General features: G+C 41.1%; 1 protein-coding gene across 2 annotated transcripts in view; it reads right to left on the bottom strand.

Annotated features, from left to right (window-relative positions):
* Positions 1 to 15,536, bottom strand: part of lrch4 (leucine-rich repeats and calponin homology (CH) domain containing 4) — a 55,943-nt gene extending 40,407 nt beyond the window's left edge. For both annotated transcript variants that reach the window (XM_084344965.1, XM_084344964.1), the window contains exon 1: positions 15,143 to 15,536. In XM_084344965.1, coding sequence (XP_084201091.1) covers positions 15,143 to 15,314 — 172 coding nt within the window. In that variant the 5' untranslated portion in view covers positions 15,315 to 15,536. The remainder of the gene's footprint in view (positions 1 to 15,142) is intronic.
* Between the last annotated feature and the right edge of the window lie 126 nt (positions 15,537 to 15,662).

The raw sequence follows: 15,662 nt of genomic DNA, 5'->3' as shown, positions 1-15,662 counted from the left end.
GGATAGGATAGGAACACAAAGTAGAAGGAGGAAGTTAAAACAAATTAAAACAAAAGGCCGAACTACACTAAAAGTCTTTGAAGCATATTCAAAAATATTAACAGAATCAATCTATCATGATACATTATCAAGCTATTCCAGAGATTAGGGTTCAATCTTACAAAAGCTTTATCCCCTTTAGATTTGAGGCACTTTGATGACCTCAGATATTGTGATTGATAGTTTGGTTTAATGGCTTTGCCATGTTAATAGTGTAAAGTTATAATTGGAGTACTGTGTGAGGGCCCTGTGGTGTTTGTTAGTAGTATGGTAGCAGAGTTTTGAGCAAACTCGAGTAGATTCATTTAAGAGTGGCATAAACTGGAAACGATTATGGACATGCATTCAAGTCTCATTTGACCCAATTTAGCCAGGCTGCTGTCATGGGTTAATCACAGTTCCCACACACATCACTGCTCAATGACGTGCTTGGGCACAATCCCAATACACCCCTTATCCCTACCATCTAGCCCCACCCCTCAGTTTTGTACATTTACCTTTAGGGGCAGACTGTCCTGATTCTTGTTGGGATAGATGGGTAGGACGAAGTGTTAGGGCTCCGGGACCTCCAAACAGAGGTTTTTCAGAGGCACATTTAATTTCAATGTAGTATGATCCTTTTTTTTTTTTTTTTACAAAAAACATAAAACAATTGTTAGTTTGCTGATCTTAGCCAACTAGCTTAGGTTACATTGTTATTGCTGATTTGTGCATGACAGTCCCACATTTTGACACATTTTCAGTGCTGTATCCCCCCTTTGATATTATATGACGCTCAAGATTTAACTTGTAGGGTAACTTTGCCAATTTTCAACGTTAACCTTAATTGGAATTTAGTTCATGCTTGGGTACACACTAGTGAGCTCCCTCAGTGTTCTCTGACGCTGGGGGCCGCCATTAAATCTGGCGTATGAAGAACTACAGGCCATTTCAGTTTGGATTTAATAGTCTCCACCTCTGGGTATCCAGCGGGCATGATAGATGAAAATAATACATAAATGGGGGGTGTGTCAGCTGGCACTCAAATGCAAAACTTCTTTCCTGTCTGCTTGTATGCAAATTAGCCATGTGTTCAACAGCAAAAGTGTCATTTTATCATTAGGGCAGAGGAGGTCATAGAGGGGGAGACTTTTAACAGTGTTTTGGCTGACTCTGATACTCAGGCAGGATACTCATTCGTGTAAGTGTAAACAACTGAAGAAATCCAGCAAAGATTGGCCGAGCCACGACTGATTTAGTGTGAGAGGACATGGTCAACAGTGACTATCGAGAGCTGCCGACAGAAGACAGCGACTGGTGGTGTGTTTGTACACATTGCACACTGACGCCAACAGAAACGGATTATTTCTGCTGCAGTGAATTTTGGCGTGGGCAGTTTTTGTTGGATACTGTCACCGACAACCAGACTGAAGCAGCACATGTGCGTTACATGAAAGTTCACTTCTGGTTTGCATAGAGGTGAGCCAGAGATCTTCTTCATGATCCTAAAGATAAACTGAAGAAAAACAAGACCAGCAAGGCCTGTAATTAATTAATTAAATTAAATTAATTTAATTAAACACAAAGCCACTTAATTCGAAGCACCCAAGGACCCCGAAAGGACTTGTTGAAGGTCTGTTCATTAGTCGTCAGTATGAGGAGACCAAAGCTGAACAAGTGTGGTAGTTGGAGAGGGCACGTCAAGAACGGAACACAAACACGGCTTTCTCTTCTTCCTCTTTATTGGCAATGATATAGGTAACTTATTTTAGATGCCTTTTAGTACACAGCCCCATTTGAAACGCCCACCTTCATGTGCTGGGCAGGTTTAGGAAGTATTAGGGGGGGGGGAGCATCAGGTGGTTGCAATGCATCCTGGTACAGATCCTGGCTGTGCAAGCAGGAAAACTCTAATAACCCAACCTTCTCTTTCAAGATACCACAGGATTTTTATCGCCTCAATTAACTACATTTACCATCAACACTGATTGGGACTTTAAGTCGAGTAGTGAAGTTGCTGCACGTTGTACTGCTCCTCAGTGCAGACTGGCAGGGTAGGAGCATTGGTTGTTAATGTCAGCCTATATAGCATAGTTAGCTGCCAGGTAATGAAGCAGTGTTTTATTGATGACTCAATTGAAGGTGTCAAGTTGTCAAGAGTGTTCATGCTTTTCTATCTCCATCAGATAAATGGTGAATGGTATTGTGATGATACCAGGATTGCCAAAGTTAAAGAAATGGTGAAGGGTGAAGACAGCATGCTGGAAATGTCTGTTTACATAGAAATCATCAAGAACTTGATGACGTATGAGGGTCTTGAAGATTTGTCCCATTGCATAGGTGGAGATTTCAACCGCTACCCCTTATAACTCTGTTCTGAGAGGCAATGGGTACACAAAAGCCAGGGGTAGGAGCAAAAAACTGGAAATGGGATAAATCTGTCATACATGTCTTTCAGTTCATTAGATATGGTCTCTGGACTTCCTTTATTTGATATCCTTATGAAAACTTTCAGCAACATGCTCCGCTCTATAATCATGTCACAGTAATCCAATACATAGTATATGCATACACAAAGTTTGCCATCTCAACCCCTCCAAGGCCCCCTGCCCTCTCTATGGTGTTCCGACTCCCTCAGTGAATCAGCCATCTGGACACCACACACTGTGGGAGTTAATGGATCTGCTGGGTTACATAAGACAGACAGGGCCTCGGCTTTCATTATTCACCGAGCAGTCCACTCCACACCATTAGATTATTTACACACACTCTTATAGTGTTACATTATGTTGAGGGACAAACACAGAGCCAGGAGGAATGGGACTGAAGCCCATTAACTAATGGCTGCCTGTTGAGCCTGGAGGAGACAGAGGCTACAACACAACAGATAGAGAAAATAAAGAACGCAGAGACCCTTGCATGCAACTTTTATGTCCTATTTTCAAAGCCAGCCTAGGACTTTCGGTGTGGTATGAGCTGTCCCCCTGCAACTCTACTATCCTGGCAGTCCACTTTGAATCATCAAAAGTTTAAACCAAGAGTGTATTATTTGGTTGGGTTCCCTGTGCAAGCTTTACAGGTGCCAGTTGCATTATCCTTGAGATTGATGAGATAGATGAAATGTTATTGTAGAGCGATCAAAGGGAGACACAGGAGGATGGTAGAGCAAATGATCCACTAGCTATTTTCCTTTCAAAAGTCTGCCTGAAAAATAGTTAAAGGATAAGGCTATAGAATATTGTTATATTCTATAGTTTTGGAAAAAAATTGGCCTTCCTGGTTAGGAAATTACCAGGATTGTTGGGCCTATAGAGTGTGGACACCAGAGACCTCCGCCGACCGAGCTGGCTAACTTCAAGGAAGAAGAGCTGCAGGGAGCTATTTTATAGTTTTATGTTTTCCCCATTCCCTACCTACTTCAGTTGTTTATGACAATGCCTCAACGCTGTTTTGCTGTGAAGCTCCAAAAATGTTTTGTGGACTACAAAATTTGGTCTGCATTTCTATAGCGCTTTTTTCAGTCCTCTCGGACAGCTCAAAGCGCTTTACAATACATGCCACATTCACCCATTCACACACACATTCATACACTGATGCCGGAGGCTGCCATGCAAGGCGCCAACTGCTCATCAGGAGCAATTTGGGGTTCAGTATCTTGCTCAAGGATACTTCGACATGTAACTGGGGGGAGCCGGGATTCGAACCAGTGACCTTCCGATCGCTAGACGACCCGCTCTACCTCCTGAGCTACAGCCGCCCAGATAATAGCCTAGATAATGAAATTTCATTTTTGGGTGAACTTATCCTTTAAGTTAGCTGATTTATTTTTAAATTGTATTTAACTGTGATATAATAGAGAAGGACAGGAGGAGCTAACACCAGTTGGAAAACATTTCTTCTTTCTTTCATTTTCTTTTACTGAACACAGTTCAATATAGAACAACAATAACAACCAACCAAGGCTGGAAAAAATGACTTCCCTATTAAGAAGTTAACTTGTGAAAATGCAACCTCACTCTCAAGTGTCAGATATGATGCAACTTGTGCAAGTTCCCACCAGTCCTTCAATGGAGTAACAAAATACAGGTCACTGCTTTTCCTGTTTGGCTGTCTCTTGTACACTAGAGAGTCTTCACACCTTAAAGCAGCTAAATGCTGCTGACATCCAGTTGCCTGACAACATGGCATCCACCTCATCACTCAGTGCCTAATGAACAATGGCTATGGCAACCATGGAGGAATTGTGGCCCATGCTCCCTCCTACACACATATACGCACATCAGACTGCAGACCAGGCTATGCATCTATGTAAGGCATAGTATGTTTGTTGGCAGACTGGTAGTGTTGTCCTACGGCCTCCGTGTCTGTCTCTGCCTATACTCTGGTTACCTCCCATGGGACTGAGGAGGGATTCCCCCTCCCCACCAGCTGCTGTGCTCTGAGAGAGAAAACGCAGCAGAAGGTTTCAGACAGAGGACAGGGAGAAACGTTGTGACATGAAACTAAAAATACTGTCTGTAAATTACTGTAAAGCATGAGTAACTGACTTCTGGTCACTGTTAATGCAATAATGCATGAAGATGTGCACGCTGCTCTGTGCTAAAATAAGTCATGCCATTCATTAGCTGACACCAACAACTTGTCCAGTATCTATCAATTCATGAAAGAGTCCTTCCAGTTTCCCCATGAATATCTTCTTTGTGACATTTACAATAAAAGTCCTTGAAGAAGTGCCCTGACGGTTGGATGGAAACATGTTGGCTGACAGAAGGTGTGGAGCAATCAGAGGCAAAGCAGTGTGGACTCAGAGAAGACTACAGACAAAGCAGAAGTGAAGACTGAGTGAACAGGCAGCCCACATCCGCAGCACAGAGGAAATAAAACACGAGGGGGGTGAACACACACTCACACACCGCACCAACATGCATGCACGCTACAGTCTCATTAAATGACACAGAACAGATGTAAACAACTGACAGAGAGGGCTACAGACATATGTTGGGCTTAAACTGCACACACACACACACACACACACACACACACACACACACACACACACACACACACACACACACACACACACACACACACACACACACACACACACACACACACACACACACACACACACACACACACACACACACACACACACACACACACACGAAATCAGGGCCTGCCTAACCCGACCATAAACCGACAGAATTGTAGTTTTGTAGTTTCTAGCAGCTTAGCCACAGAGCTTTTCAGCAACATGCTTAAAACCAGGCCATTTGTTTAAGGGGGTGGAGTACTGCGCTTTACTGGATCACTCTTCATAACAGTATGTCATCACAGTGAATTCAAAACACCAGAGCCAATCACATCAGTCTTGTTATGTCTCTGCCCACTCCACATAACAAGTAGGCTTGCTCAAGCAATGTCCGATTTCTACAGAACTGGACTGTGGTTGAACTCGCCCACAGCGGAGGTAACCACAAAATCTAGTGTAAACTGGACAGACTCAACTAAAATTAAATAATTAAATTCAAAAAGCAATGAAAGATTATGTGTGGAGCTTGGATAACAAAGTAATGCCAACATTAATTTCCTTCAAGACACTGTTGCGAAGGAAGTCTTACTTACTTGGTTTCAAAACATTACAAATTACTAAAACATTTCAGGACAGGAAGACAGAAAACAAGACTAACCATGCGTTTAGACCAAACGTGAAGAAAATATTTGCGTTGCGAGTAACGCAAATCAAAATAAGCGCCAACGCATGGCACCCACCTCTGTGAATTTCTGTGTCTAAAGCTGCGTCTGGATGACTTCAGCTTCAAGTGCTACCTCAGGCTGACCGGTGCCCAGTTCTCTGCTGCAGAGCACCCGACCATCTGTCTCCGGTGAGTGGCAGTTTCTTAATTGATGTGTTAAAATCAATAAATAGTAATTGACCAGCAAGTAGAAGTAGACAGAATTAATCTGGTTAACCACACTCGTATGAACCCAAAACGAAGAGATTTCTCTGATCTGACTGCAATAAATGGATCAGAAGGACGCTAAATTAACAACATCATAATGTCGCCTTGTAAAATCTTATCATTGGCTTTGTATGTAATCTAGACACAGCCAAGCTTGCAGCTCTGTAAAACATGTAAATATGCTAACATGCTTACAATGACAATGTTAACGAGTAATTTTTAGCAGCTATAACTGTTGACCATGTTAGCGCAGTTAGTGCTCATTGACACTTGACACAAAGTACAGATGAGGATAATGGGAATATGATTAGTTTTGCAGTTACAGACCATACTCACACGGTGGCCACTTTCCTCTGATGTCTAGCTCAGGGTAGGAAGCTCAAATGCTCAAGAGGATATAACGTCATACTGCTGTGTTCCAAGTTTCAACCAACATTAATGTAGGGAATCTAACAAATTGTTGTCATTCACCACTTCCTGATTAGCCAGCAACTAAAAAGACAATGGACAGTGAAAATCCATAGTAACACTGGGCCATATTTCAAGGTAAAACAACATATTTGATAGCCGATTAGCTCAAAGAAGCTTGCAAGACATGCCTTTTTAATTACATAATTTTAGGTTACAATACAAGCTTGATTACATTAAGTGTGTTTTTCTTCCAGGTTTAGATAATAGTGTCCAAGATGACACTGATATTTCAGAATTAATTTATGCCTTTTCTATCATATTGTGCAACTCTATTAAACTGTAATGTTAGAGAGGAAGTGGTTGGATGCTAATGTTAGCCCTTACAGTAGCAAACGGGTTATCAAATATGTTGTTCTACCATGAAATAAGGCCCAATGTCCCTCCAGATTTTCACTGTACATCATCTTCAGTTGCTGATCAATAAGGAAGCAGTGAAATGATAATTTCTCACATTTCCTACATTCATATGACCGCAGCATGACGCTAGAGCTCCCCACCCTGAGCGTGATGTTAGAGGAAAATAGTCGTTTTTTTGGTTCATAATAACTACTATAACTTACCACAACCTTAAGTCACAAAATGGTAGGAAAGAGGAAATAGCATTTGCTAGCTAATAGTTATCTGCCATCATCTCATGCAGATGCTCTGGTAATGAGGTTCTGGGATGACAGCCTTGTCCATTAGTGCTGTGCAGCCATTCTAGGAGTTGTCAAAGCTGTCCAAGCTGTATTCGCCACCATGTTCTGGTTTCTGTGCACCATAATAAACTCTAGTCTAAGCACCAACATACAAAACTGGAGCCAGGACTATTTTGCCATGAGACTGGTTAATAATTGAACTCAGTGTAACTGTTGTGAATCCAAGCTAACCCACGGCTGTCGTGATCACAAAGGAGAAAACTACAAACGTTTCAGAGCCATCTTTAAGCCTATACTGGTTGAGTCCCTGCACAGATTCAGCTAAGGCAACTGCTTGACTTTCTCTAGGTATGTAAGCCTGAAAAGCAACAGGAGGACATAAACAGACACTGGGTTTTACTGTTAGGATAATGATGACACAACTACTGTCATGGCCTTAAAACTGCTCAACCTAAACAACAAAAACACAGTCAGGAACCCCTGGGTGTGTCACACTAAAGGAAAAAAATTCAGCCTTAATCTAAATTAAATCCGTGAAATAGCAAAATGTGGAAAAGGAGAAGGGGTTAGATATCTGATGAGGCCAAGATCATACAGACGAACAGGTAAAGACACACGGATACAGGCACACAGACACACACATGCCTCCTTCCCTCATTCATTATTTCTCTAAGTCAGCTACTGGCCTTCTCAGTCATGGTATGGAGTGTGTGCTAGCTGGCCTGCTCCCCTCCTACTCTCAACAACAGGCTCTTGTCTCTCACATCCCCAGAGGTCATATGAGACTGGAGGTCAATTTATTAACTTTGTGCTCATGCAACAACATTTCCGTTGCTTCTGCTTCGGAACAAATTAAAATTGCACTACATGAGCCTTTGTTGGTCCCAACATTCCTTTTTTAATAAAGTAAGGACTCAATAAATACTTTATTACTGAGAAGGATGTCCCAATCCTATTTAGATTCCTTTAATATTGAGTATCTGTTATTTGTGGTCGTTATTTTCTACATTGGGTCTAAATTAAAAACAGAAACATTTCAAATCCATCGGGAGAAGACAGTGTGGACGTGCTGTGCAAGAGCACACTGCTTAAGTTCAAATGCAGTTTTCATCTAGCAGCAAATACAAGATGCAATGCACCAGCAAAAATGTTACTGAATACAAGCAAAAGGACGCTTCTTTTATTGCCTTTTAACCCAATCTCTGCTTGTATTACTTGCAGGCCCGCTGGCTCTCTTCTGTGTTATTTTCTGTATACTTCTCTCACAATGCTCTGTGGCTCACTGTTTTAATGAAAGGCAATGGGGCACATTTACAGAAAACTAGAATGGGCTTTATATACACCAGTTCTTGACGGCCTCAGCATGCCTCATAGAAACTACGCTGTATAACATGTCATCCGAAGCAAATGAAGGTTATGTTTTTACCTATTCAGTAAGGCCACACAGAGCCATCCCAAGTTCTGCCATCAGAAAGTGGGTTTCAGATACTTTAAGATGATAGAGATCGACCAATAAATAGGATTAATTGGCACAGATAAGACATTTTAGAAAATATCGTTATTAGCTGGACCGATCGCTGCGCAGCAGTCATACAGGGATGTACATAACCATTTTGATTACAATAATTTATACTTGCCTGAAAGTAACTTTATGTAAGACAGCTTTAAAAATGTAAATTGTGACCATGATAAGATGGTTGGTTATAGTGTGGCATTAGACTGAAAATAACTGCTGTCTCTGTTTTGCCAGCAAGCATGGTTGTTAGAATATTGTGAGCAGTTAATTGCAATGGCCATAACTGGTTAGTCCATCTGCTTTTTTCTGCTTTAAGCTACAGTATCATTATATCAGTTAAAATCTTTTAGATGATCTGACAAGCACTTTACTGTACTGTACTCACGTTTAAAAAAATGGTGTAGACCTGCTTATTTTGGTGGGAAAACGGCATTACAGGAGAACAAAGCACAGAAAACTGGAAAATGTTTTATTGTGGGTAATTTGCAGTTGAATATATTTTCAGATTTAGAGTGGACTAGTTTAACCAATTAATCAAGTATATAAGCTATTAGAGTCAATTAGAAGCTTCAATTATTTGACAAGGAAAGATGCCCAAAACATCCAGTTTCTCACATGATGCTTTTCCAAGGTAAATACATCATGTTTGGCTACGGGAAACAAAGGGAAATAAAGGGCATATTCACCGTTTTATTACATTTTATAGACAAAACAATTACTGAAAATCTGCACATTCATCACCAAGGAAAATAGGAAAACAGCCTCTTTCAGATTCCAAACACAGCTGACTGGAATAAAATTACACACATCTGCCATTATTACAAATCACATGAGATCCCCAGATAATACCCCTAATGCCTCGTTCATGACATATCAGATTCATTGTTATTACCAATTTTCAACTTGTAAATGGTTCACGTCAACATCCAAGTAATTACGATTGGGAAACTAGGGATTATTCTGAAATCTCTGATACGTAGGACTAATGTGATAATACTAGGAAAATACCTGAAAACCCTTGAAATCGCATAACTGTCAAGTTGATGGACAGAAAAGACATCTGAAAATTTGAGCATTCTTCACAATTTTTCTCTTCTTTTTCTCTTCACTTTCAGATGAATCAATTAATCGTTTACATAATCAGCAGTTTAATCGATAATGAAAATAATCATTAGTTGCAGCCTAACTGCATATATTATAAAATCTTCATTTTATTGTTCACACAGACAAATATTATCATTTCTAAACCCATACTAGGTAAACCCTAATTAGAAAAGCATTTACCCGAGGGTGGCCTGTGTATATTCACTCTGCAACAACACACAGACTTGTGGGTCCACAAGGTGCACACAACATACAATGGCTGGGCTTTGTTCTGCTCAACCGCTCTGAGCTACCGGGAAACACTCTGGGGGAGGCAAGCCAAGTCTCCTTCTTTGTGTGTGCGTGTGTGTGTGTGTGTGTGTGTGTGTGTGTGTGTGTGTGTGTGTGTGTGAACCTTTGACCTTCCTGAGGGAAGCTGCTCCAGTGGGGAAGAAGGGGGGCTGATGTTATCATAAACACTGCTGGGCCTACACAGCCCAGTCTTATCCCAGTTCAACCACTATGATCATCTCTTTCTATGACAACATCTTCTAAACACACAAGTCACTCTGGATTAGATAGGCTGCATCTCTAATTGTGAAAATGCTTAGCTGAAACTAAAATATGAATCCTAACTGTTGACTGAATGACCAGTTCAATATTCTTTATATCTGGAGTGTGCTTTGGGATGACTGACTCGTTCAACTTCTAGTCAACTGACAGTGGTTATTGTTGCTACACTCAGTTCAAAGTTTAAGTTTTTGTGAGAGAATCATAATATTGATATTTTGATGAATTTAGTTTATTGTCCAGTCCCACAGTAGTAGAATCAGTCTCACAAAGAATTAACCAACCAGTACTTCAGCTCTACACAACTTTCAGCTTAGTGTTTGAGTTTTCCAGCCTGCACATAGATGATACAGAGCGTCAACATCATCACCAACCCTTCCCATGGACGTCCAATAGCAGCAAACAAGCTCAGAGGCCGTCTGTATACCTGTCCGGCACCACACACCAGAGAGGCAACAGAAACAAGTGACTTATGGAAAAAGTGGAACATTTAGTAGCTATACAGTCAGATACTTGTCTTCAGAGTTGGTGGACACCCCAAACAGAGCGGTACAAGGTGGGAATACAGGACTTTAACACTGGTCAGGTGGCCAGAAGAATGACTTCAAGGGGATTGCTCATGTTGCTCTTTGTCCACAGGATGTGCAAATGTGGCAACAACAATGGTATATTAGAATCAAAGGCATTAGGAGCAGGTAATATAGATAAAATCTTCTACTGTGGTATACTGTGTGTACTTAATAATGAAATATCAGTTGATATATATCTTAATTTAGTTCATTTTCTGGAAAATCTGCTAATAAACTGAACTGAAGAATGTCTGTTTTTGGCTAATCCAGTAAATGAAATACTTCAAAATACTACGTGAATAGCTGTTAACATGATTAAAGGTGCGGATACATGTTTTATTCATTTAAAGCTCACACAACAAGAACTTTCAGTAACAAAAATATTTTTAAAAACATTTAATCAGGCCTGCTAAATATCAGGTGCACCAGTGCAACCACTGAAAATGTTTAGTGGCACTTGACAGATTTTTGGGAGCATGTGTGACCAAAATAGTCCCACCCTGGAGCCCTGCCTTGTTAACACTTCTCAGATGTCAGACCGATGGGTTCAGTACAGTTTGTCAGACAGAGCATCAGAGTTGGAGATTTCTCCTTGGGCTTCAGGGAACTGTAACTACAGAATCTACCAATGTAAAAGCAAACCATCTAACAACACTATATATGTGAAGCTCTTCATTAAACACTGATTAATGTCTGGCTGGTGAGTTGTAAGAGAATGAAACATACCACAGACCACACATCTATCATTTTAACAAAAACTATAGTGAATGCTAATGTTCTCTTGGTTCGATCCCCTTTGATACCTTCCCTCCTTCACTTAACATTCGGATTAGTTTAGATCTACAATACCTGACAACCATCATGACAGCTTGGTGAATCAGCAAGGACTGTCACCACACACACACACACACACACACACACACACACACACACACACACACACACACACACACACACACACACAGAACATGCAGGGGCAGGACTCTCTGCCAGGTCTGCTGTATTTCACAGGTGATATAATGTCTGAGTGAGTAGGCATAACTACCAGGTATACCAGTGAAACTGAGAGAACCTCATTACTCAAATACTAGACATTACCACAAAGATCGTCTACACAAACATGTATTCAAGACTAAATGTCTACAATTGTGCCTATAGAAGAGCATGACCCTAGAATTAAAGCAAATGAATAACAAATGAGTCACCATGAGCCACTAGGAATGACGAGTGATGTCAGCAGCTGCCTTGTTCAATGTGGAGGTGAAGCCAATGCAGATTGAAACATTGATGAACACATCCCATTTGGAAATGTATTGATAATATTTCCTGACATCCCTCTGGAACTTATCACATGTCCTGACAGCAGACATGTTGACCTAACATGAGAGAAAACTCTAGCTCTGGGTATTGTTTGAAATGTTTTAATACTAATACCTACATACGCTTGGGCCAGATATTATTGAATATCGAGATGTCCGCCGTTATATACAATTTTTTCCGCAATATCGAATATCAAACAGCTGTTATATAGCATATTCAGGCTTTTATTTTGAAAAGAAAATGAACTCCTGTGCTGTTCCTCTTATGACATGTCAATATGTTGATTCATCTCTACCAGCCTGGGGAAAAATCACAGGTGGAACTGATAAGGTTAATGATGGCTCTATTCCATTGAAGTAGAACATTAAGTGCCAGTATGAACGCCACCATCGCCCTAATGCTGGCCCACCTGTATGGAGTGCAGCCATTATTGGTTAATATTATTAGTGGTACCTGTGTTTGACAAAACAAAATGTCAACTGTGCCAAAGGTCTATTTCAACTTAACAATGCAGGGCTCTAACTTATCCCTACTTGACACCTGCTGTATGTTGGAGTTCTCACATATGAAAATAAAGATGCCCACACCGGTGACAACATGTTTGGCTCTCAAATCTACACTGCGTGGCTCTACCCAGCTGCTGCAGTGTGATATCATGAGTGGTAGCGGTCCAACGGTACAGTTAGCCCATGGTTCGATATGTACCTTGGTTTTTGGATCACGGTTTCGGTTCAGTATGCATTTTTTTAGTGAGGAAAAAAAAGGAAGCTACAACAGTACTATACAAAATTCTCTTCATTTTGCTTATTAGCTAAAACAAAAAATGTTTTACATTTATGTTGTATTGTATAATGTCAAATAAATAAACTTATATAAAAATAAAAACATTTTCAAATGTGAAAAGTGCCAAAAGTGCCTCTTGGCCTTGACTACTAATAAAAGGAAAAATAATTGCACAGCTCACAGCTGGTAGCCCATTTATAATCTGAGAGAAAATGTAAATTAAAAATTAGCTAATGCTCAGCCTATTTTAAGTAAACATAATACCCTATATTCAGGATGATAAGTGCAATATCAGTTATCTATCTATTCCTGTAACTTCATTTCATTCATTTCAACTATCCATGGCGAGTGCAAGGGTCTGTGTTTTTAGCCAATTCATCGTCTACAGCTTTGCGTGTCTTTTCATAGAGGTCGCAGTGACTTAAACTAATGACGGTGAGTAAAGAAAAACTATAAATGATACATGTAATGTTAAGCTAATAGTAGAGTCAAAGTCCACTATCTGCTAAGCTAATTTATGGTTACAATTATTTATGTGTTGTGTTTTTAAGGCCAAACGCAAAAAGAAAGTGGTGGCAGCCTCTGCTGTGACTGATTGTGTTAAAAGGGCAGATGATATTGTCTTATATGGATCGCAGACCCCTGAAATAAATCAAATTAAAATCGTATCGTGCCACACTTTATGATAGACACATATTGTATTGTTCTCTAAGGAATTTATCTAATATTGCCACCAGTGTCTAACACAGGTTTTCTGTTTAGTCTCCAGGCCAATGATGAGAACTCCGATGATATCACCATGACATCATCAGGTTTATTTTGTCAGACTCGACAGAGTGACTAAATACTGTCCATTGAAATGTATAATCAGTGGACTACCCCTTTGAACTTAACTTTGACGGCTGATCCTTTACTAACTAGCCAAGCTGGGTGATTTGTTTAACCAAGAACCTGCGCTTGGATAAACACATCCTAATCAAGTGACATTACTGTAGGTATGGGATACATTCATCACTTCCATAGTCATTAGGGTTGGGTTGCTCCAGTGGCAGGTGCCTGTGTGTGTGTGTTTATGTGTGTTCAAGGCCAACTCATCCCACAGGGCCTAGACCTGGGTTGTTATGAGCAGATGGTCATAATTGCCAAAGCACAGAAAGCAGCAGCAGAGGATAGGGGGTGTTGCTTTAAGTTGCTGCGTAGCCAGATTGATTTCAGCAACCTGGATGGGGTAATCCTCTTTTCAGCAAGGCGAGGCCAAGGTAGTTCCCTTTAATCCACAGTGTCAACCACACCTACTCAACGTTAAGTTTTACTCTCTGTCATCAGCGGCACTTCTATAATGTCTGGTGCAACTAAGCTCATATGAGATCAAGTGACACACATTCAGAGAGAGTCCAGGAGGTTTGTGAGTAAAGGGTTGCCATATTGTTACACTTATCACTCAAAAAGTGAAAAAACTCAAGACTACCGAAACCACTGCAAAGCACACTAAAGCCAAAGCAGTGAAGCTAAGAACAACAAAACCCAGTGAACGAAGCTCCAGCCTTTAGTGAAACAACTCTAAGTCGAGCACACAAGGGAAGTGGCAATGTAGAAGGTTGTCAGCCGCTTATAAGAGGATGTATTGAGGAAGAGGAACTCGCATGTCTGACGTATTTTCTTTTTTTTCCTTCAAGTCCACTTTAAGAGAACAAAACGTCAAACTTCTTTTAAAAAGCTACGACTTCATATGGCTTCTCTTAAAGACACTGGCGAATAGCCCATACAATAAGCCTAGGCTGTCTTACAGCTAGTCCACCTAGCAGGAACTTTATTTTCAAAAACACAAGGTTCTTGAGCACGCTGCATGCTAACACTGAGCTCACACTGCAGTTTGGTGGACGACTATGAGGCTGTTTTAAAAATGTACAACCGCAGTTTGGTGGAGTATACATCAGCCGAAGTAAAAGGTAAGTCCTGCCGATCTGAAACAAGTCTAATTTGATATTTTTTTAGCAGAGATACGGTTGTGACAGTCATCTGGAGCACAAACTGCGGAGTTATTTAAGGGAGTCTTGTGAAGCGTGTCGGGGCAGCGGAAAGATGTGCCTTCCCCCGTTAGAAGAAAGAAGCAGGTGGCGATAAAACAATAGGCGGTTCTCGTGATAACAGCTAGCTCGCCCGTGCTGCTTTGTAAGTTAAAGAACAAAAACAGTGAAAAAGCAAACCGACCTGCATGTGTAATGTCGGACAGGTCGTAGTTCTTGGCGCTCCGAGGAAACTCCTTCAGTTTTCGGTTGGACAAGTTAAGAGCCCCGCTCGCGGCAGCCTCCTCGAGCGCCTTCTCCACGCTCCGGCTGGCCGCTACTGTGGCCGGCAGCTGGGCTCCATCCCCAGCAGCCATCAAACGTACAGGTCTACCTCCTCTTTTACTTTGTTTGAGGCGTCCGCTCCACTTTCATACCCCAGTAGATTCCTCCAAACTCCAGACTGTGTGCCCGTCTTGGAAACTTCTTTCAAAGTATGGAAATAAATCCGCGGAAAGACAGCTGACAGCGGGAGTTGTGATTGCGTCCCTCACACAACGGGAGCTATCGTTTCCACTACTAAAGGAGAGCGGCGCAAGCTGTCAATCTTTCAGGAAGTTGCATCAAGCTGGCACATTTCGCAACAAGATTACCGGAAGCGTGTACATTTCCTTCAAAACAAAAGCACCTAAACTTAAAGGCCTCACTTTCAGGCAGAGCAGATA

The sequence above is a fragment of the Pagrus pagrus genome (assembly GCF_965226575.1).
Source record: "Pagrus pagrus genome assembly, chromosome: 22".
Classification (NCBI taxonomy): Eukaryota; Metazoa; Chordata; class Actinopteri; order Spariformes; family Sparidae; genus Pagrus; species Pagrus pagrus.
The sequence above is the reverse complement of the archived record's forward strand: the minus strand, read 5'-3'. Positions and strand labels throughout refer to the sequence as shown.